Raw genomic sequence first — 26612 nt, forward strand, 5'->3', positions numbered from 1 at the left:
GAAGTGATCTTTCACGTGGACAAGTTGTGTTTGTGCTCAGTTTATATATTTCTCAGTGTGTATAGTTTAATTAATTAAAGTCAAAAATGCCTCGTAAAATTAGCAGAAAAACTCGTAGAAATTCCAATGAAATTTTGTCTCGAAGAAAGAAACGGAAGAACGTTTTCAATCCGAAATCCGTGGAATATGATGAGAGCAGTTTCAGCGCCTCAGCAAAAAAATTTAAAGCGCAAGAGGAAATATGTGTAACTCGCGATACGTCAGTTGAATATAGAATTTTAAATTTTATAACTGTGTTTACGGCTATTAGTGAACATGTATTGTGTAAAACTTGCCATGAGCCAGTAAAATTCGAAACAGCATCAGAACGTGTACTTGGTTTTAAAATTGTTATCTTATGTGATAAATGTAGTCCTCGTATTATAAACTCTTGTAACTTTGTCAAACACTCGTATGAAATAAATCGACGCTTTATATTTGTGATGAGAAGAATTGGGTTAGGTTTGAAAGGTGCTACTCAATTTTGTGGGCTAATGGACATGCCAGCTTTTTTGCTGCAAACTTCATATGATATGATCGTTAAAAATATCCACGAATGTGTGTCAGTAGTTACAGATAAACCCTTAAAAAAAATCTTGTGATGAGGAAATGGATGCCACGTCTGAACAGCAGGGTGATGAACATAAGAGTGATTTAACAGTCTCGGGAGATGGGACTTGGAAAAAAAGGGGATTTACTTCTCTATTTGGAGTTACATCTCTAATTGGATACTACAGTGGAAAAATAATTGATCTTTTAGTTAAAAGCTCTTACTGTAAGCAATGCGAGCCTTGGAAATCTCACAAGGATACTGCTGAATATCAGGAATGGTGGGCAGAGCACAAAGACGTATGCTCAGCTAACCACGATGGGTCATCAGGAAAAATGGAAGTTGATGCTGTTATTACCATGTTCAAACGTTCATTGGAAAAGTATCAAGTTCGTTTTAGAAACTACATCGGTGATGGTGACTCTAAAACCTATTCGGGGATTTTGAAGGCTGCTCCTTATGGTGAGACAGAAGTAACGAAGAAAGAATGTATTGGGCATGTTCAAAAAAGAATGGGCACACGGCTAAGAGACATAGTAAATAATACAGTAGAAGAAATGAAAGATAAGAATGGAAAAAAAAGTTACTTGGTGGCAAAGGTAAATTGACTGGGAAAGTTATTTATAAATTAACTGTTTACTATGGTTTAGCGATTAGAAGACACTGTGATTCTGTTGACAATATGTATAAAGCCATTTGGGCATCTTATTTCCATAACTGCTCTACAGATGAAAACCTTCAGCATGATAATTGTCCTATAGGAGAAAACTCGTGGTGTTCGTGGCAAAAAGCGCGAGCCTTGGGAACTTTGCCCAGCTATAAACATAATTATGAGGCCTTACCACCTGATGTTGCAACAGCTATTTTTCCAATTTACGAAGATCTAAGTAACAAAAAATTATTGGAACGATGCGTTGGTGGTTTTACCCAGAACAATAATGAAAGTCATAATCAGCTGATATGGAAAATAACTCCAAAAATTATTCCAGCTGGCTCTAAAATTGTGAAAATAGCTGCAAACATTGCATCCGGGGTCTTTAATGAAGGTAAAACATCTCTGCTTTATTATATGAGTGCTATGGGATTATCACTTGGACCCAATGCTCATTACTACTTGAGTAAAGAGGACGCAGAGCGCATCTCAATTTCGGACGCAAGAGCGCAAGGGTTGACGCGCGAGGGAAGAATGGCTCGTAGACAACAACAGTTAAACATTTTGGAGGCAAACGATGAAGCAGAGGGTTCCTCTTATGGTGCTGGAATAGATGACACGATGTAAGTTGAAAAAAAAACTTTTTAATTTAGTGTAAATCGTTCCCGAAACTTTAAACGCGTTTATCTCAAAACCGTGTTTTCAGAGTCGGTGAACAAAATTTCTCCGAAACCGTTAAACCGATCGGTTTGAAATTTTTACACGACTTACTCAGATATATTTTTCAGGTAATGATCGAAGGAATAAGGTTTTGGACAATAATTTCGATTTTTTAAGCCACTTTTAAGTGAAAAATTTGCATGAAAAACTGAATTTTTTTTTTGAACGGCCGCCATTTTGTCAAAAATGAAAATTTTGACTAGACCTTCGACCATTACCTGTACTTATTTATTACAAAACTAAATATTTTTGGTTTTTGGATTTCAGATAATTTGGACCAGAGATATCTTGTTCACCGCCAAGCACCTTTTTTTGGAGGTGTCTCCGCAGATCATCTACAGGAGCTAGGGGATCCAATATTTTTTAAAATAAACCACTGATTGTTAAAATACATTAAACTCTGTTGAAGTACATTTTTTCCATTAATGTATAAAATAAAATGCCTCTTTGGAAAAAATTCACAAAAAAACGCGTTTTTTCTGCCTCGCAAGTGGATATAACCCCTTAAGGCGCCAGGGTCGTCATCATTCATCGGGTCCGGCGTGCTCCTCCCACCTGATGAATGGTCCTCATCCGAAAAGGACCGGTTGTGGGGAGCACTTCTGAGTTGGTATCTTGTGGTAACTCAGTTATTTCCATGCAGTGGGTAGTTGGCCCACTGCACGGGCTACGTCGTTGGCCTACAGACCTGATGTTATGGTCTGCGTTTACCGCGATGCGCCTCATTTGAGTAAATATAAAATCAACTCATGAGGAGTTGAGTCAAATGCCTTACGATAGTCAATCCAAGCCAATGATAAGTTGCGTTGATAGTAGATCGCATCTTGTAAGACGCATCGATCCACTATCAGGTTCTCCTTGCAACCTGACAGGCCTCTGTTACTGCCACGTTGTTCATATATCTGTTGCCATACAGGCTCTATCTGCTGCAAGATACGGTTATTTAAAATTTTTGTAAACATTTTATAAACCGCATTCAAGCAGGTGATAGGCCTGACATTCTTAGGGTCAGACAAGTCACCTTTTTTAGGTATCAGTACGGTTCGCCCTTCTACAAGCCAGTTCGGAATCGGATCATCAGCTCTAATGTACGATGTAAATATGCGGGCCAGATGCAGGTGGGTACAAGTGAACTTCTTCCACCAGAAGATATTAATACCTTCTGGTCCCGGGGCAGCCAAATTTTGGCTGCCATTTAGAGCTGAACGAACTTCATCCACACTGACTGCAGGGCTCTATTCATCAGCATTCTGCCGACGGTGTTCCCGACAGAATGCTTTGAAGTCGTGCAGAGCTGGAGTATTGGCGTTCACGTTTGGTTGATCTCCATACAACTCAGTCTAAAAAGCTTCCACCCGCTCAGGTGTTGGATAAGTTCCGGTAACATCGGTCTTTGGTGTCAGAAACCGTGAAGGGCTGGATCGAAACAACGAGTTGTCGACCAACCGCTTCAGCCTTTTCTCTAGTGACTTTTTGGCAGTCACTAGAGCCCGCAATTTATTAAGAGACTCTTCTTTGATGACAAGAAGAGTACTTTTGTTCAGGGTGTGATGACGCCACCGAAGTTCAGCAGCAATGCGTCGAAATCGGGGCGTGTATGCTTTTTGAGTTGTTTCGAACTCAATCACACGCTGAATGTGGGAGACATGTTTCCGGGATCGGCCAATTTTGGATCCAAGTTGTAAGATGCGCTGTCTCAAACTTGCCTCGATCGAGAGACAATGTCTCTCTCTCGGAAAAGCCGAAACTGCTGCACCATACACAACCTGGCTCATAGTGAGCAGAGTGGAATCCTTGTTATCCATAACATCCATCCATAACAGGATGGTTGCACGGAGATCTTCGTTTACCGCGTCAAGCTGTTGTTGGGAGTAAGTTATCTTCTTAGATATACTTACTTGCCGTCCTACAAAGGGATTGTTGTTGTCCAAGGAGGAACGGCGTCGCTCTTGGTGTAGTTGCGCCGGAAAGGAAAGTCTATTAGACTGCCTTTTCCTGCCTACTCGCTCCGGAGAGCTGTTTGGACTTCAGAGACCGCATGCATACGGTGCTCTTCCATTCCTAGATATCTATACAACTCTCCAGCGTCTAATTGTCTTAAGACGCTCCCATCTACTAACTCGACATCATCCCCCGTATCAGAGTTATTATTATTATTATTATTATTATTATTATTTTGGTATTAAATGCTCAGAGGGGTTATCCCCGGAGTCCGATTCTCCGAGGGCCCAGCCTGAGCTCCATCCGTTACTGCTGGACCACTCCGCACAACAAGGCGGTTAGTGATCACAGCAGGCCAAAGTCATTTCCCTCAAGAGACGGAGAGAACCAAGTAAAACAGCCTTCTGCATTCTAACTGCCAAGAACTCAGCTTTTGATGAGCAAGCTGGAACTTTGGCAAGTGAGGATACAAAAGACTGTTTCATCCCTCCTACGACGCCAACAATCAGGACGACAAGCTTGACACGGTAACCTGGGTAAAGTTTGCCAATTTCAAACAGGAGATCCTGATATATTTGTCTTTTGTGCTCTTCTTTGGCTGAGATGTTGTATTCAGCCGGGGCCGAGAACTCAATGACATAAATGTCACGAGTGGCCTTGTCGAAGAGCACAATATCAGGTTTGTTGTGATCTATCCGCCGGGTTGTTGCAAATGGCATGTTCCAATAAATTTTGCAACTGTCATTCTCAACAACCTGGGGAATATCTCCTGGCAGATAAGGCAGCACTGGTGTCACGTCAATACCGTAGCAATGACGAAGATCGTAGTACAGTACTCTCAGGGCAGCATTGTGACGCTGGATATATGCACCTCTCGCCAGCACTGGACATGCCGACAAAAGGTGCATAAGCGTCTCCGGATGTTGTCTACACCTCCTACAGGACGTGTCCGGAAGCTGCACCTGGAGCACCTTGCTACGGTACTCAAGAGTGTTAATGACACCATCTTGGCAGGCAAATATGAACCCTTCAGTCTCGGACATCAGGCCAGCTGACTTTAAGAAGGAAAACGTCAGCTGGGTGGACAAGCCGCGATCACGCACGTCTTTAAAGAACACGCTGTGCATGGTCTTGTCCATCAGTTCGCCAAGGAGTAGTTTTTCCTCGGCGTTCCTGATGACGTTCTTAAATTCCTCCTTTCGGAGTTCCATAAGAGCGTTTATTTCTCCAAGACCAAGAGTTTTTGCCGCATATATTGCTGCCTTATACAAGAATGACCCCTTATGTTCATTTTCATGTTTATGTACAATTTGTATAAGAAAGTCATCCTCGTCTGCAGTGAAATTGACAACTTCGTGTCTTAAACCCAGGACCAAACGGTCGTGAAGCCGCTCCAAGCTCTGCAATCCTCTCCCTCCGATGTTCCGGGAGAGGTACATCCTGGCGACTGATGAGTTAGGGTGCATTTTCTGATTCATATTGATGACATTACGGGTTTTGATGTCGAGATCTTTCAACTCATTTCGAGGCCATTTCAGGACCCCAAAAGAGTAAAGTAGGACCGGGACAGCGAGCATGTTAGTAGCTGAGACTTTGTTCTTGCCGGAAAGTTCTGATGACCAGATCTTCCGGAGTCTCCTAACATACCCGCTGCGAAGAGTTGTTCGGACTTCAGAGACGGCATGCATTCGCCGCTCTTCAATCCCTAGATATCTGTACAACTCTCCGACGTCTAATTCTCTTAAGACGCTCCTATCCACTAATTCGACATCTCCACCCGTATCAGAGCACTTACCCTTCGCCAGTTGTACGACCGCACACTTGTCCAACCCAAATGACATTCCGACATCTCGTGTGTACTCTGCTACGATGTTGAGGGCCGTTTGTAGATGATCTTTGTTGGCACTGTATATCTTTAGATCATCCATAAACAGTTGGTGAGTGATCGAGTATGCTCGATCACTCGGTGGCCCCGCAGAGTACCCACGAGTTTGTCGGAGGGCAACAGATATTGGCAGCAGTGAGATGCAAAACAACAGAGGGCTCAGAGAATCTCCCTGAAAGACGCTTCTCTTGTACTGAACAGCTCCGGTTACGTGCAATGCATTTCCACTTCCTATGTGAAAACGCGTTCGCCAGAGCTGCATCGTACGTTGTATGCATCCCACTGTTTGGCGATTGATTCCGAGGCACTTGAGCATATAGAGAATCAACTCATGTGAAGTTGAGTCAAATGCCTTACGATAGTCAATCCAGGCCATGGACACTGTCCATTGGACAGGTTGCGTTGGTAGTAGATTGCGTCTTGAATGACGCATCTATCTACCAACAAGTTGATCTTGCAACCTGACACGCCCTGTTTACTGCCACGTTGTTCGTATATCTGTTGCCACACAGGATCTATCTCCTGCAAGATACGGTTATTTAAGATTTTTGTAAAAATCTTGTAAACCGCATTCAAGCAAGTGATAGGCCTGTAGTTCTTCAGGTCGGACAAGTCACCCTTTTTATGGATGAGTACGGATCGCCCTTCTACCAGCCAGATTATTATTATTATTATTATTATTATTTTGTTATTAAATGCTCAGGGGGGTTATCCCCGGAGTCCGATTCTCCGAGGGCCCAGCCTGAGTTCCGTCCGTTACTGCTGGACCACTCCGCACAACAAGGCGGTTAGTGATCACAGCAGGCCAAAGTCATTTCCCTTAAGAGACGGAGAGAACCAAGTAAAACAGCCTTCTGCATCCTAACTGCCAAGAACTCAGCTTTTGATGAGCAAGCTGGAACTTTGGCAAGTGAGGATACAAAAGACTGCTTCATCCCTCCTAGGACGCCAACAATCAGGACGACAAGCTTGACACGGTAACCTGGGTAAAGTTTACCAATTTCAAACAGGAGATCCTGATATATTTGTCTTTTGTGCTCTTCTTTGGCTGAGATGTTGTATTCAGCCGGGGCCGAGAACTCAATGACATAAATGTCATGAGTGGCCTTGTCGAAGAGCACAATATCAGGTTTGTTGTGATCTATCCGCCGGGTTGTTGCAAATGGCATGTTCCAATAAATTTTGCAACTGTCATTCTCAACAACCTGGGGAATATCTCCTGGCAAATAAGGCAGCACTGGTGTCACGTCAATACCGTAGCAATGACGAAGATAGTAGTACAGTACTCTCAGGGCAGCATTGTGACGCTGGATATATGCACCTCTCGCCAGCACTGGACATGCCGACAAAAGGTGCATAAGCGTCTCCGGATGTTGTCTACACCTCCTACAGGACGTGTCCGGAAGCTGCACCTGGAGCACCTTGCTACGGTACTCAAGAGTGTTAATGACACCATCTTGGCAGGCAAATATGAACCCTTCAGTCTCGGACATCAGGCCCGCTGACTTTAAGAAGGAAAACGTCAGCTGGATGGACAAGCCATGATCACGCACGTGTTTAAAGAACACGCTGTGCATGGACTTGTCCATCAGTTCGCCAAGGAGTAGTTTTTCCTCGGCGTTCCTGATGACGCTCTTAAATTCCTCCTTTCGGAGTTCCATAAGAGCGTTTATTTCTCCAAGACCAAGGGTTCTTGCCGCATATATTGCTGCCTTATACAAGAATGACCCCTTATGCGCATTTTCATGTTTATGTACAATTTGCATAAGAAAGTCATCCTCGTCTGCAGTGAAATTGACAACTTCGTGAGTTAAACCCAGGACCAAACGGTCGTGAAGCCGCTCCAAACTCTGCAAACCTCTCCCACCGATGGACCGGGAGAGGTATAATCTGGCGACTGATGAATTGGGGTGCATGCTCCGATTCATATTAATGATCTTACGGGTTTTGATGTCGAGATCTCGTAAATCCTTTCGGGTCCATTTCAGGACACCGAAAGAGTATAGTAAGACTGGGACAGCGAGCATGTTAGTAGCTGAGACTTTGTTTTTGCCGGAAAGTTCGGAGGACCAAATTTTCCGGAGTCTCCTAACATACTCGCTCCGGAGAGTTGTTCGGACTTCAGAGACCGCATGCATGCGGTGCTCTTCCATTCCTAGATATCTATACAACTCCCGGGCCTCTAATTGGCTTAAGACGCTCCCATCCACTAATTCGACATCATCACCAGTATCAGAGCACTTACCCCTCGCCAGATGTACGACCGCACACTTGTCCAACCCAAAAGACATTCCGACATCTCGTGTGTACTCTGCTACGATGTTGAGGGCCGCTTGTAGATGATCTTTATCAGCGCTATACAGCTTCAGATCATCCATGTAAAGCAGATGGGTAATCGGATAGTTTCGATCACCCGGAGGCCCCACAGAGTACCCATGAGTTTTACGGAGAGCAACAGATATAGGCAGCAGTGAAATGCAAAACAGCAGAGGGCTCAAGGAATCGCCTTGGAAGACCCCTCGTTTGTACTCTACAACTCCGGTTACGTGCAATGCGTTTCCACTTCCAATGTGAAATCGCGTTCGCCAGAGCTGCATTGTACGCCGAATGCATTCCACTATTTCGGGATTGACTCCCAGGCATTTGAGTAGATATAAAATCAACTCATGTGGAGTTGAGTCAAATGCCTTGCGATAGTCAATCCAAGCCATTGACAGGTTGCGTTGATAGTAGATCGCATCTTGTATGACGCATCGATCCACTATCAGGTTCTCCTTGCAACCTGACAGGCCTCTTTTACTGCCACGTTGTTCATATTTCTGTTGCCATACAGGCTCTATCTGCTGCAAGATACGGTTATTTAAAATTTTTGTAAAAATTTTATAAACCGCATTCAAGCAGGTGATAGGCCTGAAATTCTTAGGGTCAGACAAGTCACCTTTTTAGGTATCAGTACGGTTCGCCCTTCTACAAGCCAGTCCGGAATCGGATCGTCAGCTCTAATGTATGATGTAAATATGCGGGCCAGATGGAGGTGGGTAGAAGTAAACTTCTTCCACCAAAAGACATTAATGCCGTCTGGTCCCGGGGCAGCCCAATTTTTGCTGCCATTTAGAGCTGAACGAACTTCATCCACACTGACTGCAGGGCTCTCTTCATCAGCATTCTGTCGACGGTGTTCCCGACAGAATACTTTGAAGTCGTGCAGAGCTGGAGTGTTGGCGCTCACGTTTGGTTGATCTCCATACAACTCAGTCCAAAAGCTTCCACCCGCTCAGGTGTTGGATAATTCCCGGTAACATCGGTCTTTGGTGTCAGAAACCGTGAAGGGCTGGATCGAAACAACGAGTTGTCGACCAACCGCTTCAGCCTTTTCTCTAATGACTTTTTAGCAGCCACTAGAGCCCGCAATTTATTAAGAGACACTTCCTTGATGACATGAAGAGTACTCTTGTTCAGTGTGTGATGACGCCACCGAAGTTCAGCAGCAATGCGCCGAATTCGGGGCGTGTATGGTGTTTGAGTTGTGTCGTACTCAATCACACACTGAATTCGGGAGACCTGATTCCGGGACATGTCAATTTTCAAGCCAAGTTGTGAGATGCGCTGTTTCAACCTTGCCTCGATCGAGAGACATTGTCTCTCTCTCGGAAAAGCCGAAACTGCTGCACCATACACAACCTGGCTCACAGTGAGCAGGGTGGAATCCTCCAGGATGTTTGCACGGAGATCTTCGTTTACCGCGTCAAGCTGTTGTTGGGAGTATTATTATTATTATTATTATTATTATTATTATTATTATTATTATTATTATTATTATTATTATTATTATTTTGTTATTAAATGCTCAGGGGGGTTATCCGCGGAGTCCGATTCTCCGAGGGCCCAGCCTGAGCTCCGTCCGTTACTGCTGGACCACTCCGCACAACAAGGCGGTTAGTGATCACAGCAGGCCAAAGTCATTTCCCTTAAGAGACGGAGAGAACCAAGTAAAACAGGCTTCTCCATCCTAACTGCCAAGAACTCAGCTTTTGATGAGCAAGCTGGAACTTTGGCAAGTGAGGATACAAAAGACTGCTTCATCCCTCCTAGGACGCCAACAATCAGGACGACAAGCTTGACACGGTAACCTGGGTAAAGTTTACCAATTTCAAACAGGAGATCCTGATATATTTGTCTTTTGTGCTCTTCTTTGGCTGAGATGTTGTATTCAGCCGGGGCCGAGAACTCAATGACATAAATGTCATGAGTGGCCTTGTCGAAGAGCACAATATCAGGTTTGTTGTTATCTATCCGCCGGGTTGTTGCAAATGGCATGTTCCAATAAATTTTGCAACTGTCAGTCTCAACAACCTGGGGAATATCTCCTGGCAAATAAGGCAGCACTGGTGTCACGTCAATACCGTAGCAATGACGAAGATAGTAGTACAGTACTCTCAGGGCAGCATTGTGACGCTGGATATATGCACCTCTCGCCAGCACTGGACATGCCGACAAAAGGTGCATAAGCGTCTCCGGATGTTGTCTACACCTCCTACAGGACGTGTCCGGAAGCTGCACCTGGAGCACCTTGCTACGGTACTCAAGAGTGTTAATGACACCATCTTGGCAGGCAAATATGAACCCTTCAGTCTCGGACATCAGGCCCGCTGACTTTAAGAAGGAAAACGTCAGCTGGATGGACAAGCCATGATCACGCACGTGTTTAAAGAACACGCTGTGCATGGACTTGTCCATCAGTTCGCCAAGGAGTAGTTTTTCCTCGGCGTTCCTGATGACGCTCTTAAATTCCTCCTTTCGGAGTTCCATAAGAGCGTTTATTTCTCCAAGACCAAGGGTTCTTGCCGCATATATTGCTGCCTTATACAAGAATGACCCCTTATGCGCATTTTCATGTTTATGTACAATTTGCATAAGAAAGTCATCCTCGTCTCCAGTGAAATTGACAACTTCGTGAGTTAAACCCAGGACCACACGGTCGTGAAGCCGCTCCAAACTCTGCAAACCTCTCCCACCGATGGACCGGGAGAGGTATAATCTGGCGTCTGATGAATTGGGGTGCATGCTCCGATTCATATTAATGATCTTACGGGTTTTGATGTCGAGATCTCGTAAATCCTTCCGGGTCCATTTCAGGACACCGAAAGAGTATAGTAAGACTGGGACAGCGAGCATGTTAGTAGCTGAGACTTTGTTTTTGCCGGAAAGTTCGGAGGACCAAATTTTCCGGAGTCTCCTAACATACTCGCTCTGGAGAGTTGTTCGGACTTCAGAGACCGCATGCATGCGGTGCTCTTCCATTCCTAGATATCTATACAACAATTATTATTATTATTATTATTATTATTATTATTATTATTATTATTATTATTATTATTATTATTATTATTATTATTATTATTATTATTATTATTATGAGTTTTACTTGCATACCAATTCTGGCTTTTACAAGGCTGATTGTCTCAGCGTGTCCACATACAGTATTTCTCTCTATTATCATCGTATGCTCTTCACTTTTTTATATTATCCACACAATCTTTCAACCCTCATCCACTTTTATTATCAACATATTTGCTCTCTCTTTTAATTATCAATATATTATTCTTGCAGATATCTTTCATTACTCTCCATGCGGCTGTGGACCGACCCCCGACGGATGGTGTTGGAACTATTCTAACAGCCGTCGGGGCTCGAACCCTCGCCTCACGGCATGATGTGCGACCGAACTAACGGGAAAATGACAGTCCGCTCGGCCATCATGCCGCCTATTATATATATATATATATATATATATATATATATATATATATATATATATATATATATATATTATGAGGGCTGTTTCACGGCACTGGCCGAAGAGGTCCACCTAAATATTGGCTTACCTGGTTCGTAGATTGTTGGGCGCCAGGAACTTCATGTTCCACAGTTCGGAGTTAACAGTTGATCGTCGTTGGGCGGCAGGTCAATATCGAAGAGATTCTAAATCGTAGAGCGGGTATAGGAATCGAGTCGGAATATTCGTATCACCAGAATAAAAAAAATTGAGACAGTCAAAGAAAAAAAATAATGCGCAGGGACTGTTACAACTATGTTTATTAATTAACAATAACTAGATCGAACAAATACGCAGGTCCGGCAATTCTCAATATCACCAAATTTTGAATATGATCAAAAAAAATGTTTTCTCCTTTCTTCTCTTAACAAACAAATTTTCGAATTTATCAAAAAAAAATGTTCTCTTGTCCTTTCTTAACAAACAAAATTTGAATTAAAAAAAAAATAATTGTCTTCGCTTTTCTCGTCTCAACAAACAAATTATAAATTTATCAATACAAAGAAAAATTGTTTCGCTTGTCCGTTCTTAACAACAAAATTTTGAATTTATAAAAACAATAACAAAAAAAATAATTGTTTCGCGTTTCTTTTCTTAACAAACAAATTCTGAATTCATCAATACAACAAAAAAAAATTGTTTCTATTGTCCTTTCCTAACAAAACACAATTTCGAATTTATAAAAAATAAAAAATTTTTTAATTAATTAATGGTTCAACATTCGATTAAAATCTCCAAAATCAGACCAGTCGGAATCGGTAACGTATTTAACCTCACGCGTAGTCGAACAATAACGCTGGTACGCAATAAAAATATAAACAAATGAATCGAATCAGAGCCTCGCAACAAATTAACAACCAAAAAAAAAAAATTATCTTCCTTCTTAAACAATAAACGAAGTTAATACAATAGGTCACAAAAAAAATCAGTCGAATAATTGCAACAAACAAAAAAATTCACCTTAATTCGCATCAAGGAAATGAATTTATTAAGCGGATCGACCTGTAGTACATAGATTATTGATGGCACAATCTTTCAATCAGTTACCATCCGCGGCGGATAACAGGACCGTCGGTAACTGTTGTTACCCGTCGGGCAATACGCGGGCACAAAGCTCGAGGTATAGTATCTAGTGGCGCTCTTAGATGGCCCTCGAGTCGAGCCTATTCTCTGCGGCAGGCAGTCTCAAACTTTGACCAAAACAAATCGACAAATGTACACGATAGCTCTCAACAGCGTAGTTTACAAAAAAAAATTAAAATGGCACCGGACACCTGGCTGACGTCACCCCGAAGCCTGAATTCAACAACACAATTGTTGAATTTCGGTATACAATTATTCTCGGACTTACGTTCAATTGGAATTAGTTGTCCTTTTGTTTTTTTTTGTTTTTTCTTTCAAACGAAAAAAAAATAACATAAACAATTATAGCTTGTAATTCGGACAGGTAGAAAAAAAAACTATCCGATCTCGGCTTAATCGCGGGTCGCGGTGAAGTCACCCAGGTAAATTAACAAACTGCGACCGCACTTACCCCGTTCAGTCGACTTCTCGGCACGGTGTGATAATCCAGGAAGCAGGTATCGGCTGTGTTGACAGGCGACAGAGGTTCTCGGTGATGGCGTCACAACGGAATTTTTCGTATCGGAATGACCAAAGTTGTCGAGCTAATTCTTGGCTTTCTGGTGTACGGCAATGACACAATAAAATTAACTTTCGGCGGGATCGACACCAAAAATTAACCAATTAAATAAATTCAACACGTAAGCGGCTAAATTTCCAATATAATACGTCTTCTTGATTTTCGTATAACAACAAAAAAAATTTTCAGCGTATCAACAGTGGCTTGAACGGTATCCGGATCAGAATTCCATTCCTTTCTCTTTCGTTTTCCAGCAACATGTGGTTTTTCTCTAGCGCAGATAAAAGCTGTGCGTCCAATCAGCCGTTGTCGGATAAATTTCCATGGTCGATGGTTGGTCGATTTCCCACTTTAGTCCTCCATTCGGCGTTCAGGTGGAGCCTCGATGTGCTCCCGTCGCTTCAACGTTCTGTCATTCGTAGATTCCGATTCCGGGTTTCCCTCGTTCATCGTTGTCACTCCCAGATGTCTCCCTGGTCGTTGATTGTGAACTGAACTGCGGGTTCGCCCGGTCGCTTTTCCCATTCGCTCTCTCTCTCTCTCTCTCTCTCTCTCTCTCTCTCTCTCTCTCTCTCTCTCTCTCACACTCTATAAAATACATCGTAAATCTTTTTTTCGGACGCATCCATCCATACTTAGTATAATTTATTTGGCGCGGTTCGGCTTAATTTTTTCCTCGAGCTTCGCATTCTGATCGGAAACCACTTGGGGCGACACAGGCGCGTCAAATCTCAGCATTCCATCAGCTTGGCCAACACTCTAGACTAAATAATACTCAAAAAAATAATCTCTATAATGGAATCTAGATGGGAAAAATTTCCGATGTCACTATATATATAAACAATAATCCGGGTTCGAGTTCCGGTCTGGGCTGCCCGAATTATTTTTTCGGTTACTAAAAATTCCTACCGAGTAAAGTCTCCCCTCTTCCTTTATCCTTCATTTCCCCCGTTCCCAAATTTGTCTTTAATCACAAATTTAGCTATGAATTATGGCTCATAATTCAATAAGTATAAAATATTATTTTTTCGTTTATCATTATATGCAGGTGAAAGTTGTAAAATTAGAAAATCTTCTAATATTGAATAATATTACCTTAAAATTATAATATTAAAGTACAAATGTTAAGTAAAGTATGATTTAAATAATTACATAATAATATTTATATATTTGCGAAAATAAGTTGAATATTTTTAAATTTTATTGTTCATCAATAAGCGCAGATATAAGTTGTAATACCCTGCTTAAGGAATTTAATTTAGGGATTTGAATACTATGTAGATATACAATTAACATGAAGGTAATAATTTCAAATCATCTTTCTGAATCAGGGTAATTAGAAAAACTTCTAATGTTGAATAATATTACTTTAAAATTATAATATTAGAGTACAAATGTTGAGTAAAATATGATATAAATAATTCCTTAATAATGATAATGAACAAATAACAACTATTCTAGTTGTGTAAAAAATTGATCTCAAGAGAGCTCGTGACACGTATTGCACTGAAACCTAAATTATTTTAACAATCAAAAAATATTATTTATACATTTGTGCAAATAAGTTTAATATATTAAAATTTTTTTGTTCATTATTAAGTGCAGATGAAAGTTATAATAATTAGAAAAAATTCTTATATTTGATAATATTACCTTTGAATTATAACATTAGAATATAAATTTCGAGTAAAATAAATATGATGATCATTAATTATATGGATTATAAAAAATAAACACAGTTATAAACATATGACTGTTTATTCAATATATTAATTATCATTGTTATTATTATTATTTTTACATTGGTTAATCCTCGGCAGTCAAACATGGGCCAGAATTAGAATTTAAGCTTGGCGTAGGAAGCATGACTCAGATCTGGGCACTACGCATGAGCCAGCCTTGGCAATGATGCCTCGGCCAATGGTAACAACTAGGCCTGGCACCCTGTTATCATCCCAGACTTTTACCAAAAATGTGCCAAAGCGGGTTTACAAGCATGGACTAGAGATCGACAGAATTGCACCAAGCGTGGCTCATATCTGGCCCCGTTGTATTTTCCTGTATGGGCAGGACGGTTTATGCCATATTTCTGGCATCGGAGCTTGCAAGGCATTCCGCACAGCACTTGTCGAAGCCACGAGAAGGCAGAAATTGTTGAATAATGACTGAGCATTGTAGTGGGGGGTTAAGTTTGGTATGACAATGAGTCATGCGTTGCTTGTATATTTAGTTAGAATAGTTACAGTTAATAAAGTTTACAGAGCAGACGTGCATTGTACGAATAAAGTTACGGTTTATATTCAATCCTGTCATATCCATTTCCCAATAGGTTATGGGCCCAGTAAAAGGATTTGAATATATATAAAGTTAAAGTAAAGTAAACTAAAAATTAGATAAAGTAAAGTTAACAAGACAGTGAATTCAAGTTCAAGGACTTAAAGTGAAAATAAAGATGGCGGAAAGCAATTCAAGTAATTTTGGTATTCCTAAATTAAACAACAGCAATTATCAGGTTTGGAAGTATAAAGTTGAGAAACTATTGAAAAGAGAAGGTACCTGGAGAGCAATATCCACACAAAAACCAACTAATGACCAAGATGCCATCGAAATCTGGGAAATTAAAGATGAAAAAGCCCAAGGTACTATTTGTTTATTACTAGAAGATGACCAAACAGCTCATACCCAGGACAAAACATCAGCTAAGGAATTATGGGACGCACTTGAGGCTAACCACCAAAAGGCAAGCGGCATTAATAAATTTTCGTTGGTAGTGGGACTGCTGCAACTAAAATTAGGTGAAGGTGAAGATATGGAAAAGCATATCTCAAAGATTCCGGATTTGATAACCCGATTAAAAGGGCTTGGGAGTAAAGGGATCACCGAGTTCGGTCCATGGATCATACTACACAGCATGCCATCGTCATATCATACGTTAATTTCTATACTAGCATCAAAACCAGAAGAAAAATTAACACTAGATAGTGTGAAGGCTACTTTAATCGGTAAGGCTGAAAGAAGAAAGATGACTGAATCAGTGTGTGACAGTGCATTGAGAGTACACAGTCATACCAAACATGTATCAGAATGCTACTTCTGTGGTAGTACTGAGCATATGAAACAAGACTGTCCAAAATATTTGCGCTGGAAACAAAAGAACAAAAGGAAAATGACAATAGAAGATTGTACAATCAAATAAGTCTGCGAATCCTGTGTCAAGGGGAAGCAATGTAGGAAACCCTTTCAAATCTGAAACCAGCAGCACAGGACCACTGGAATTGATGCACACTGATATTTGCGGGCCAATGTCGACAGCTACGCCAGGCGGATGCAGGTATGCAATGACGCTACTCGATGACTATAGTAAATATACGTATTGTTATTTGTTAACTCACAAATCACAAGCCGAATTAGTAATAAAATAATTTGTCCAATATAGCAAAACACAATTCGGCAAGCGACCAAAAATCTTACGTTCAGACAGAGGTGGTGAATACATTGGACATTCTCTAAAGAAATATTTACAGAACAAAGGAATCGAATTTCAACATACGATGCCATATACCCCTGAACAAAACGGGCTTGCGGAGAGAAAGAACAGGTACCTGATGGAGGCCGTAAGGACTATGTTAATTGACGCCAGACCACCTAACACTTATTGGGGAGAAGCTGTGATTACAGCGACATATCTCCAAAATCGACTTCCCACTAGATCCAGATCAAAAACGCCGTATGAACTTTGGTTCAACCAAAAACCAAATGTCAGCCATTTGAGAACTTTTGGTTGCCGAGCGTATGCTCATATTCCAAAACAAAGAAGAAACAAGCTCTACCCAAAAGCTATAGAATGTGTGCTTTTAGGATACCCAGAAGGGTCAAAAGGATATATATTATTGGAAAGATCGTCAGGAAAAATCATTGCGAGCCGTGACGTAACGTTTCTAGAAGAAGCCTGCACTGAAGGGGAAGTGGAAAATCCATGCGACTCTCCACTCACAATTGAATCTGAGGCTCAAGAAAAGATGTCAGAACCCGAACAACAAATAATCTACGTTCCAAATGAAAGCACTGAAGACGAATATCCAAATGTAAAGGACAAATCTTCAGTTCATTCGATCAGCTCAGGGGAAGTAGCAGACCAAAACTCGAGTTATGAAGATGCAGCTGAACAAGGTCTTGCGCAACAAGATAAAACGGATGAGTACTTTTATGACAAGGAAAATGAGGTCAACGAAGCAGAACCAAAGACATATAAAGAAGCGATGAATGGTCCCCATGCAGAAGAATGGTTGAAGGCAATCGAAGAAGAACTTAACTCACTTAAAAGTAACGAGACATGGAATCTGGAGCCAGTTCCGAAAAATAAATAGATGATAGGATGCAAGTGGGTGTTTAAGATAAAACACACAACTGATGGAAAACCAGATCGATTCAAAGCTAGGTTAGTAGCTCAGGGTTATCCTCAAAAATATGGTACTGACTATGACGAGGTATTCGCACCGGTAGTGAGAATAACTACCATCAGAATGTTGCTAAGCCTCGCAGGAAAGAAAAATTATCGTGTATGGCACATAGATATTAAAACTGCATTTCTTAATGGAATATTGAAAGAAGTGATATACATGCAGCAACCACCCGGACGTGAAGATAAGAACCACCGAGAATGGGGTTGCAGACTAAACAAATCACTCTATGGACTTAGACAAGCGGCGAAAGATTGGTATGAGAGACTTCATGAAGTGTTAACTGAATACAACTTTGTACGCTCCGAAGATGATCCGTGCCTTTACAAACACAGGAACAGTACAATCAGCTATCTCGGAGTACACGTAGATGATATTATTCTAGTTACCAGCTCATCGAAGAGAGCAAAGGATATAATGGATGTGTTAAATGAAGAATTTGATATTACCAATCTCGGCGAGATAAGCTGTTACTTACGTATAAAAATAATAAGAAACCAGCAAGGAGAATTTTCTATCAATCAATTAGATTACATAAAAAAAATTTTCAACAGAACGAAATTAGACCAGGCAAAAGTCTCAAGCTATCCAATGGACACCGGATATGAAAAAGAACGACCAAATTCACCAGAAATAAAGAGCGGGCATTACAACAAATTGATTGGTGCTCTGCTGTACGTGTCAGTTAACACACGACCGGATATATCTGCACCGGTAGCACTACTCGCACAGCACATTAAGGACACGAGGCAAATCGATTGGAACGAAGCTCAAAGAATTTGCAGATATCTCAAGGGGACGATCAACTACGAGCTTAAACTCAGTAATGTAAATCAGGAACAAGGATTAATAGTTTATGCCGACGCAAATTGGGTCGAAGACCGAGAAAATAGAAAGTCCAATACGGGATATGTAGTTAAGATTTTTGGAGGGACAGTCAGCTGAACTTGCAAGAAGCAAGACTGTGTGTCAACATCATCTACCGAGGCTGAAATTATTGCTCTCTCAGAGGCATCCAAGGAGTGTGTAGCAATCCGAAACATACTGAAATTCTTGAATGAAGAACGAGACGGACCAACAACCATTTTTGAAGATAACCAAAGCTGTATTAATAACATACATTCAGTAGAAAAAAGTCCTCAAACTAAACATATTGACTCAAAATACCTATACACCAAGGAATTGATTAAGAATGGAATAGTCAATGTGATTTACTGTCCACAGAAGACTAGAGCACTGGCACTCAAGATTGGGCTCATCATGGAAGAGAGGCCATTATCGACCAGTGAGGGGAAGTGTTGAATAATGACTGAGCATTGTAGTGGGGGGTTAAGTTTGGTATGACAATGAGTCATGCGTTGTTTGTATATTTAGTTAGAATAGTAACAGTTAATAAAGTTTACAGAGCAGACGTGCGTTGTACGAATAAAGTTACGGTTTATATTCAATCCTATCATATCCATTTCCCAATAGAAATGACAAGTATACTGCAAGGCAACTTGAGTAGGTGCGCTTTGGCGCAAAACCTGCCGCGCCAGCGCGTCTTTGAAAATAAAATTTACATCTGTCTTATCTGCGAGCAATATCTAAACATCGAAGGAAAAACATGGTTCGCAGATAAGTCTGGCACAGCAGCGATCTGGATAGCAAACTCGAAGAAGGTCACTGTCAACAACAACGGAAGCGGAGTAGGCTTCGTCCGGATTGAGACTCTCACGACTTACTTGATGAGTATTTACCTTTCACCCAATGAAAGGATTAGTGCATTTTGTCAGAAGTCTATCAAACATAGAGGACATCATGTTGCTGGTGATTTCAACGCCAAATCGGCTGAATGGGGTGCTGACTTCTCTGACACCAGAGGAAACGAAGTAGCAAACTTCGCAACAAGACTCGTCCTCATAGCGCTGAACACTGGAACTACTACAACCTTTAGAAGACTGGGGTACAAAGAATCCATCTTAGACATTTTGCTGGCAACCCAAAGAATAGCCAACATGATTGAAGGCTGGACTGTATCCGAAGAATAAAGTGGCGGTGATCACCAGTAAGTAACATTTAGAGTTGGAATGGCAACTGCTCCAGCTCCACAACGAGTTCTTCAACAGCGGAAGTGGAACGCTAAAAGGCTTGATCCAGAGGCATTCCGAGCGTTACTTACACGGAGTTGGTATACCATACAGAACAATCCAACTTTGGATACCTGCCACGAGACGGAAAAGGCAGTGCTCATAGTGATGAAGGAAATTGCTGCTGTATGTGACGCCTCTATGCCACGACTCAAAAATCGGACTTTTCACAGGCCAGCGTACTGGTAGACATAACAGAACTTCGCAGAAGATGCCATGAGCTACGTCACCGCGAAACGAGAGCTGCGAAAAACTCCCTGAATCAAAACTTATATTCAAACGAGTACAAGCAGGCCACAAAGACGCTAAACAGAGCCATCAAAGCAAGTAAAGCAAGGTTGTGGAAAGAGATCTGTAACGATGTCGACAAGAACATCTGAGGTAAAGCTTACCAAATTGTCGCCAAACGACTTGGAAAGGCTTCACCAGAAGCGCCGAATTCACCTGCCCTAATGAACAGCATTGTAGCGGAGGTTTTCCCCAAACACCTGCTGCGGAAGAAGAAACACCACGTTCAAAACGGCGAAGCAACACCTTTCACGATCGAGGAACTACAAGACGCGACTAAGTCTCTCAAGACAGGAAAGGCACCTGTCCCTTATGACATCCTGGCATCCGTGATCAAGATTGTAGCCTTGAAATACCCAGTCATACTCCTGAACACCTACAATGCATGCTTGGCAACTGGCTCGTTTCCCGCGGTCTGAATGCGGCAGAGATTGGTTCTCTTAGATGGAGGTAAGGGACCCCCGTCACACTTTCGTCGTTTAGACTACTCTGCATGCTGGATATTGCTGGAAAACTGCTCGAGAAGCTTATACAAGGGAGACTTCGCAACGACATCGACTGTGCTGGAGGCTTTGCCACCAACCGACATGGCTTCCGAAAAGGCCGATCGACAGTCGGAGCGATTGAGAAAGTCATAAAGACAGCAGCATAAGCATGGTCTGGTAGCCTCAAAGCTCGTAAAGTATGTCTTTTCCTCACACTAGACGTTAAAAACGCCTTTAACATACATACCATGCATACACATACACACACCCACATACACAGACACACGGTAACATCACCACCGTGTAGGTGACATGACCACCCTGACCACCAGGAATAGTCAGGGAAGCTTCCTAGGACTTCAAAACGTCGAGATCTGATAAGAACTCGATTTTTGAAAACCGGCCTAAAACTAATAACTTCCCAATTTATGAAAATTTGTAATTTTCTTAGCAGGAAGTTAAAAAATGTTTTGAAGTCCGTAGACTTTTTTTTAGACGAGAAAAAATTTGGAACAATGTTTTTTGTAGTTTCCTTAGAATTTCTCCAGACCGAAACATGATAAAAAATTTTCATGGTCATATCTGAAAACTAGACACTCGAAGCTACAATTTGCTTGTTTTGTTCTGCTTTACGATCATTTTTCTCGGAGTTACAGCTCTTTGAAAATCACCCAAAAATTTGGAATTTTTGTTTATATCCCTTAATTTTTGACTAGTGTCTGTTTCATTAGATCTCCCATTCACGGTGTAGTTGATAAAAATCTGTGAATCAACCATGGCTATACTGTGTACAGATAGGCTTAACACACTTTGTACACATATGAGATTTATGTTACAAAAGTATTAATGTAAGTAAAGGTATTAATATAACTAAATAAAATATACCCAATTATGAAAACGATATATATTAAGCAGGTAAAATATCCCCTTTCAAACGGATTTTACTTCTGACTTTAATTATAAAAACGTTTTTAGGTTGCAAAACCGACACACGGTGACATATCGAGAATACAGTGCACCTACACCTTAGCGCGTTAGGAGTTATGCATGTATAGAAACTTTACACGGAGTAAAAAATTATTGTTATTATAGCGATCTAGTGGATCGTGAACGTAGTATCGTGATTAGCTCAAAACAGTATTGCCATATTCACCATACGAATACGATTATTCTAGAAACTGTGAATACTGAATATCACGATTCAACTGTATAGTAAATATCCCAAAACGTTTTCTTATTTCGACTAAACGGATCGTCTTATTAGTCACATAAGATACATTCCAACTGCTGTTAGTCATTATTCAAACATCGTTGAACCTAACCCAATTCTCGACTTTTATAAACTACACAAAAATATCAACTAATTTCGCTATAGGAGTGTTATGTCTGGCCAAATTTTTATATATTTTTTCTATCAAGGGAAAATTTTCATAAAATCCCAAGTAAAACCGATAAGAACTTTATCTTTCTTAATGGTCAAAAGAAAAAAAAATAAAAATATAAAAAAAAACCCAAGACCATAAAATATTAGTAATATTATTTCAAAAGTACTTAGGTTATTTGCTTAAAAATGCCTACACAAATAGCCTAATGCATTTTATTTTCGCTAATATTTTTTATTACTATAATCCAAAAGGGTTCTTAGATAACATAAAACCTTGGTACTAAACGATCCATAAACCATTTAAAATAAATTTAGGAATAAGGGTTTATAATCGTCTGAGGTATTTTTTTGTAATCTTTTAAAATGTAAAATTTGTTACTTATTTAGTTAAAAATAGTTAAAAGAAAATCCAATGGTTAAATATACAGGACTGTAATACTGCCACGTGTACACCAAATGAGGATAAAATAACAAACTAACAAATTAATAAATTAATAAAGTAATACAGATTAATAAATTTATAAACTAATATACATTCGACATATTAATATTCATTATAATATGTCATTTTTAGAATTGTTAATTATAACAGTTAAAAATTAATAATGAATAACAATTATAAAAACCAATAATATAATTGTAATAGAATCAATAAGAAAAATTTGTTAATAAATAAACATTATTATAAGTACTAAAACGTTGAAGATTGCTAATAATCATTAACATAGAGATAATTAGTTTTAATTAAATAATTATTTAACAATATGATTATTATTATTTAAAAATGTTAGTTTGTGTGTGGGTGTGCACACTGACAAGCTAGCATCAGGGTAGTCCTTTACCTGCCCAAAATAGTTACGGAGTAGGGGTGATACCCTGAAAACTGACCCTGATTGGAAAATGCTGTGCCCCAACTCAAGGCCCAATAGGTGGAGCCTTAATTAGAGAACACTTATATAACTAAGAGTTCGTTACTTTTTTTCTAATCTCCAGTACGAGTCGAGTCCTAGTTCAACTCTCTCAACAGTTAGTTATCAGTTACTTGTTTTAAACTTTGGTCAATCGATACCATTTTCAAGTGTTAAATTTTAATAGTTACATTCAAGTATCCGCATACTTAGTTTTCTCTACATACAGTAGGAAAACGTGTAACTGAGAATAACCGTTCACTTTCAATTTGAGTCAATACATTTTTTCCTGATTTCATTCAAGTGTCCGCACACTTTGTTTCTCCTCATATCGTGGAAAACGGGAAACAACACAAAAATAACGACTTCGGTAGTTTGAGACAAGTGAACATCCCGTATCCTGATAAAACATACAGCAGGATCAAATCAAGGATCAACTCAACACGGATCATCGGTTTATTGTAAGTTATAACATTTAACAAATTAAGTTACCTTTATATTCAGACTTTCAATTTAGAATTTGTAAATCTATAGTTAAAATAAATTCAACACAAAAGTAAAACACCCATCTAACATTATTACATTCCAAACACAATCTCACGATCCCGGTCTATAGGTCGCAAGACTTGGACCAAAATTATATTTCAATAAGTCTAATCTTGGACATAACAGGAGTAATTTATATTTGTGTTAATAACAATAATATACGAGAAAATTAAAAAAATAATAATCTGCACTAAAGTACAGTTAACATTTAATTATGATGTAATCATCTATGAACCATAGTAATATAGATATTAGATATCCAAATCTATGTGGATCGTGATAATCACGATTCACTAGATTGGGCATATGCGCATCTAAAGTATAGTCATACGTGGATCTTGATTATCATTATCCAGTATCGCGATAACAGCAGTACTTTTTTTTTCCGTGCAGAGAGACTTTCAATATAACTTAAATTCTATACCTGATATCAATTAATCCAGCTCCATCACTAACAATAGTGTCATTTTGACATTGATAATAAGGAACACATTCGCAATCATCGCTCGTGGAAGTTTGACCACCTCCTATATCCATAGATTTACCATTATCGGTTTTTTCAGGTTTAAATACTTTATCTATCAAAGCATTTAGTCCAGTATCCTGTGAAGGTGATTTCGGCATAGTGTTATTTTGTTGTTGCATATTTGGGTTTGATCCAAAAACATTTATCAATAAATCATCTAAGTTGTCGCTCTGCGGTAAAGAGGAAGAAATCCTTAGAAAAATTATTATCGGGATTATTCGTATGACCCACATCTTATAATTCTAAAACAAAATTTAATATTTTTTCTTAAACAATAATATCATAAATGAATAATTGCATTGATAATAAAATAATTTAGGTGAGCATGATTCATTTACATGTTATTAAAGATGAGTACATGAGCGAAAACGGAAGAAAGTTTCTAAAATCCAAAAGTGCACGCCTCATAACGCTCGTTCATTTTTTAAGGAAAAAAGAAATTGTAAAATTAATTAAAAAAAAAAATCATAATCACATGCGCTATGAGCCGTGCAATAGTAATTTGTGTCCATATTAGGGTAATTCAAAAAAATCGAATATTCTTAACTTTCTGCTAAGAAAATTAAAAATTTTCATAAATTCGGAAGTTATTAGTTTTACCCCGTTTTGCAAAAATCAAGTTCCCATCAGATCTCGATGTTCTGAGGTCCCAAAAAAATGTATATATGCGGGTTTAGATTGCAAGATTGAGAAGCCTGGGAATTGTTTTCGAAAAATATAAGAAGAAATTTTTAAACAGCTGTTTAACGCGTCGATCAATGTAAAACTATTGAACGCGTCATACAGCAGTCTAAACCGACACTAAACAAAATTAAAAGGAAGAATGCTACTATTACAAAATTTTCAGTTACTTTAACAAAGATATTTACTGTATTAACTACCCAGTATTTGTTGTACCAATTGAATAGTTTTTGATAAACCCACAAAAAAATTTGTTACTCATAAGAAGCAGATCGGTTGTTTAAACAAAGGGATTCGTTAACTTAACTAAACTACTTTCTTAAAACAATTGGAGAATTCTAATACAACAACAAAATACTTTTGTTGAATTAATATCTGTAGGTAAGATAAACTGTGCGTTGTATAGCCTAAAGTTACTAAAAAAATCTATACTACTGATATAAAAAAATTAGGAATACGGTAGACCCTGGAGGCCATCCGTGCAACTTCCCGCTAATTCCATACTTAGGTGCATAAAACTGTACTAATGATGTTTTTGAGCTCTTCGAGCTCAAAAGTCTGATAGAACTATCATAGAACAATATTTTTTAAATTTTCAAACTGCACTAACTTTTCGATAAATCAACCGATTTTCGCGCGGTTGGCAGAAGTTGACGCAATTTTTTTAGTTTCATGATGAATCTTCAAGTTTGAATTGATAAAACTAGGAAATTTGGAGTAATTCCAAAAAAACACTTTTTTTGGGTTTTTTTGTTCATGATATTTCTTGAACGAATTGACCAATTTTGACCGGCTTGACGGTGATCGACGTAATTTTTTCATGCTAATAGCTGATTAGTTTTTCAAATCGATCAGTGCAGCCGTTTAAAAGTTATTCCAAAAAATGTCGGAGTTATGTTAAAAAAACACTTGTTTCCAAATATTTTATCGAGAATATCTTTCGAACCAATCGACCGATTTCCCCGTTTTTGGCGGCGATCGACGCAATTTTTTAAGCTCTAAAATTATTCTACATTATCAAAAACGATCCGAGAAGAAATGACGAAGTTATGTCAAAAAAACACTTTTTTCGATTTTCTTTCGTTCACGATATCTCTCGAACGAATCAACCGATTTTGACCGGATTGGTGACGATCGGCGTGGTTTTTCAAGCTTAAGGGCGAATTAGTTTTTGAATTTGATCGATAAAGCCGTTTAAAAGATATTCCAAAAAAACCACTTTCAAAAATGATTTTTTTCTTATTTTTTTTTTAGATTTTTCAAGATTTCTTAAAATCTATCGGTCCGAATCGGTTCAAATTCTTAGGAAATCTAAGTTTGAGGAAACTCTTTAGAATACCGTTTAGTTCGTTCCGATCAGTTCAGTCGTTCAAGAGTTATAAACGAGTTACATAGACACACACACACACACACACACACACGCGCGCGCGCGCGCGCGCGCGCACAGTGACAACATCGCGGGGGTAGTCAGGAAAGCTTCCTGTGACCTTCAAACGTCGAGATCTGATGAAAACTCGATATTTGCAAAACGGGGTGAAAACAATAACTTTCCGATTTTCGAAAATCTGAGACTTTTAGCGGGAAGTTAAAAATCACTTGTATCTGCAACGATTTTACTTCTTATAGATTACTGTTCTATTGTTTTAACTAATCTGACTTTTGAAGAAAAATGTAAACTACAACGTTCATTGAATTCGGCAAAACGGTTTAAATACAATCTAAAGCGTAATGAACATATCACGCCTTATAGACGCGAGCTTGGTTGGTTATCAGTCAAAAGTCGGCGTATTTATTACCTTGCTTATTATTTTTATAAATTGCTAGATACGGGCAAACCAGGCTATCTGCGTGAATTATTTCTTGATGATTTTGATACTAGATGTTCAGAAAGACTTGCAGTGAAGAGAAATAATGTAAATTTTAAGATGCCAAATTTTTCA

At 39.5% G+C, this 26612-nt stretch overlaps 2 protein-coding genes across 2 annotated transcripts in view; one reads left to right on the forward strand and one right to left on the reverse strand.

Annotated features, from left to right (window-relative positions):
- LOC141537271 (uncharacterized) overlaps nt 1-26612 on the reverse strand; it is a 170884-nt gene that overhangs the window by 137412 nt on the left and 6860 nt on the right. The window lies entirely within an intron of this gene.
- Nucleotides 1272-2244, forward strand: LOC141537272 (uncharacterized). Its single transcript, XM_074258160.1, has 2 exons — nt 1272-1864; nt 2229-2244. The coding sequence occupies exons 1-2, from the start codon at nt 1272-1274 to the stop codon at nt 2230-2232; spliced, it is 597 nt and encodes a 198-aa protein (XP_074114261.1). The 3' UTR covers nt 2233-2244.

Source organism: Cotesia typhae, unplaced genomic scaffold, assembly GCF_013202065.1.
Source record: "Cotesia typhae breed Kobodo isofemale line unplaced genomic scaffold, CoteBio_Ctyphae scaffold_70, whole genome shotgun sequence".
Classification (NCBI taxonomy): domain Eukaryota; kingdom Metazoa; phylum Arthropoda; class Insecta; order Hymenoptera; family Braconidae; genus Cotesia; species Cotesia typhae.

Coding starts and splice junctions, on each gene's coding strand:
- LOC141537272 (XM_074258160.1), top strand. CDS start 1,272: ATGTATAAAGCCATTTGGGCATCTTATTTCCATAACTGCTCTACAGAT.